The 1,956-nt window shown below is 47.2% G+C and overlaps 1 protein-coding gene across 1 annotated transcript in view; it reads right to left on the bottom strand.

Annotated features, from left to right (window-relative positions):
• Nucleotides 1-155: 155 nt before the first annotated feature.
• fzd2 (frizzled class receptor 2) overlaps nt 156-1,956 on the bottom strand; it is a 2,480-nt gene continuing 679 nt past the window's right edge. The window contains 1 exon segment of the mRNA XM_032537735.1: nt 156-1,956. This exon segment is cut by the window's right edge and continues 15 nt beyond it. Coding sequence (XP_032393626.1) covers nt 792-1,956 — 1,165 coding nt within the window. The 3' untranslated portion in view covers nt 156-791.

Below are 1,956 nucleotides of genomic sequence, written 5' to 3'. Positions count from 1 at the left end.
GAAGAATACATTAGCAAGGGGAAAAGTAAAGACAAACAATTCAGTCCTCCCTTTTGAACTACAATCAAGCATGTGATTTAAAGTAATTCATCGTTTTGATTATATGTGCACATTTTGCAGAGTCTCGGCAAAAATGAGTGACAGTACAGTGGGGCAAACTAAAAAAGCTTCTTGGATGTCATCCAACCGAATGAAATTTTCTTTTAATGCATAAAAAACAATGTTATTCATAACCAGTTTAATAATAATAATAAAAAAGGAGCATGTCTAGATTTCCGGCATGTGGCGTTCTTACAGTGCAAACGTAAAGCAGGTACACTGGCAGATAAGGAAAAGTATTTACTTTCTATAAATACAAATATATAATTTGGGGTTTTTACAAATACTATATACAATTTCATTTAATTACATTTGAAATGTTAACAGAGAGAATAAACTGCCATCCTTCCACCGCTCATTTCCCCTGTTCTCTACGCTCTTGGCTGCTGGATCATTACTCGCCTTTAGCCTCTGGTGGCTTTAAGAGAGGGGGAGGGAGAGCATTTCAGCACATGGAACCCATAGCCATGCTTCGTATTTGTTCAGACAGTCAGGCTCAGTCCTTGTTTATGCAGCTTGCCCTTTTGTCATACCCTGACCCTCAGTTTGGCATGCATGTGTGGCTATAAAGCTGAGGCGAATACAAAATGCAGTAAGACTCTATAGCTATTCACTGTGCTACTTACCTATCACATGAGCGACAGGTAACAATACACAAGTTAGTCCCGGCAACATTTGGATGTCCCTTTATTCTACACAGTGGTCTCTCCATGTTTGCCATTTGTCAGCCTTGTGTAAAACTTATGCCAAGAGTGTAGAGTCTTTCCAGACCAGATCCAGAAACCAGAGGTGATACCCACTATCAGTGTCATCAGGTACTTGATCATGTAGACAGTGAAGTCTGGAGTCATGCGGGGCCCGGTCTGCATAGGGCAGGGGATGGCCAGGCTTCTGCAGTTATGGCTGACCCAGCTGCGCTCCCAGTGGGGGCGGAAGGCCTGCTCATAGAAGACGCAGGCAATAACAATGGTAGCAGGGACGGTGTAGAGCACGCTGAACACCCCGATCCGCACCATCAGTCGCTCCAGCTTCTCTGTCTTGGTGCCATCGTGTTTCATGATGGTGCGGATTCGGAACAGTGACACGAAGCCGGCCAGCAAGAAAGAGGTACCGATGAAGAGATAAATGAAGAGAGGGGCCAACACAAAGCCTCGTAACGGGGCCAGGCTGCTGAGACTGACGAAGCAGACACCGCTGAGCACATCACCCTCGATCTGCCCGATGGCCAGGATGCTGATGGTCTTGGCGGCTGGCACTGCCCAGGCTGCCAGGTGAAAATACTGTGAGTTGGCCTCAATGGCCTCATGGCCCCACTTCATACCCGCTGCCAGGAACCAGGTGAGAGACAGGATGACCCACCAGATGGAGCTGGCCATGCTGAAGAAATAGAGCATCATGAAGAGGATGGTGCAACCTTCTTTTTTGGTGCCTTGGACCAGAGTTCTGTAGCCTTCTGGGCTGAAGCTGTCATTGCACACCACTTTGTCTCCCAGGAAGTAGCCAGCTATGTAGGCAATGGAGACCATAGTGTAGCAGCCAGACAGGAAGATGATCGGTCGCTCTGGGTACCTGAAGCGCTGCATGTCAACTAAATAGGTGGTTACTGTGAATAATGTAGACGCACAACAAAGCACAGACCAGACCAGAATCCATATGCGGGAGAAATGAATCTCTTTGTCACTGAAAAACATGTTCCCACCGCTCCTTGAGGGCTCACAGGGAGCTGCACAGTCCTTCTCCTCTAAAAACTTATAATTCAAATATGTTGGTACTTTGAGAACATTTGGGCAACGGAAAGGCCGATGTGGGGGTGCCGTGGTCAAGTCCTGGGTCCCCCGGACAGGCGTGATGGGTATG

This window comes from Etheostoma spectabile, chromosome 15 (assembly GCF_008692095.1).
Source record: "Etheostoma spectabile isolate EspeVRDwgs_2016 chromosome 15, UIUC_Espe_1.0, whole genome shotgun sequence".
Taxonomy (NCBI): Eukaryota; Metazoa; Chordata; class Actinopteri; order Perciformes; family Percidae; genus Etheostoma; species Etheostoma spectabile.
The sequence above is the reverse complement of the archived record's forward strand: the minus strand, read 5'-3'. Positions and strand labels throughout refer to the sequence as shown.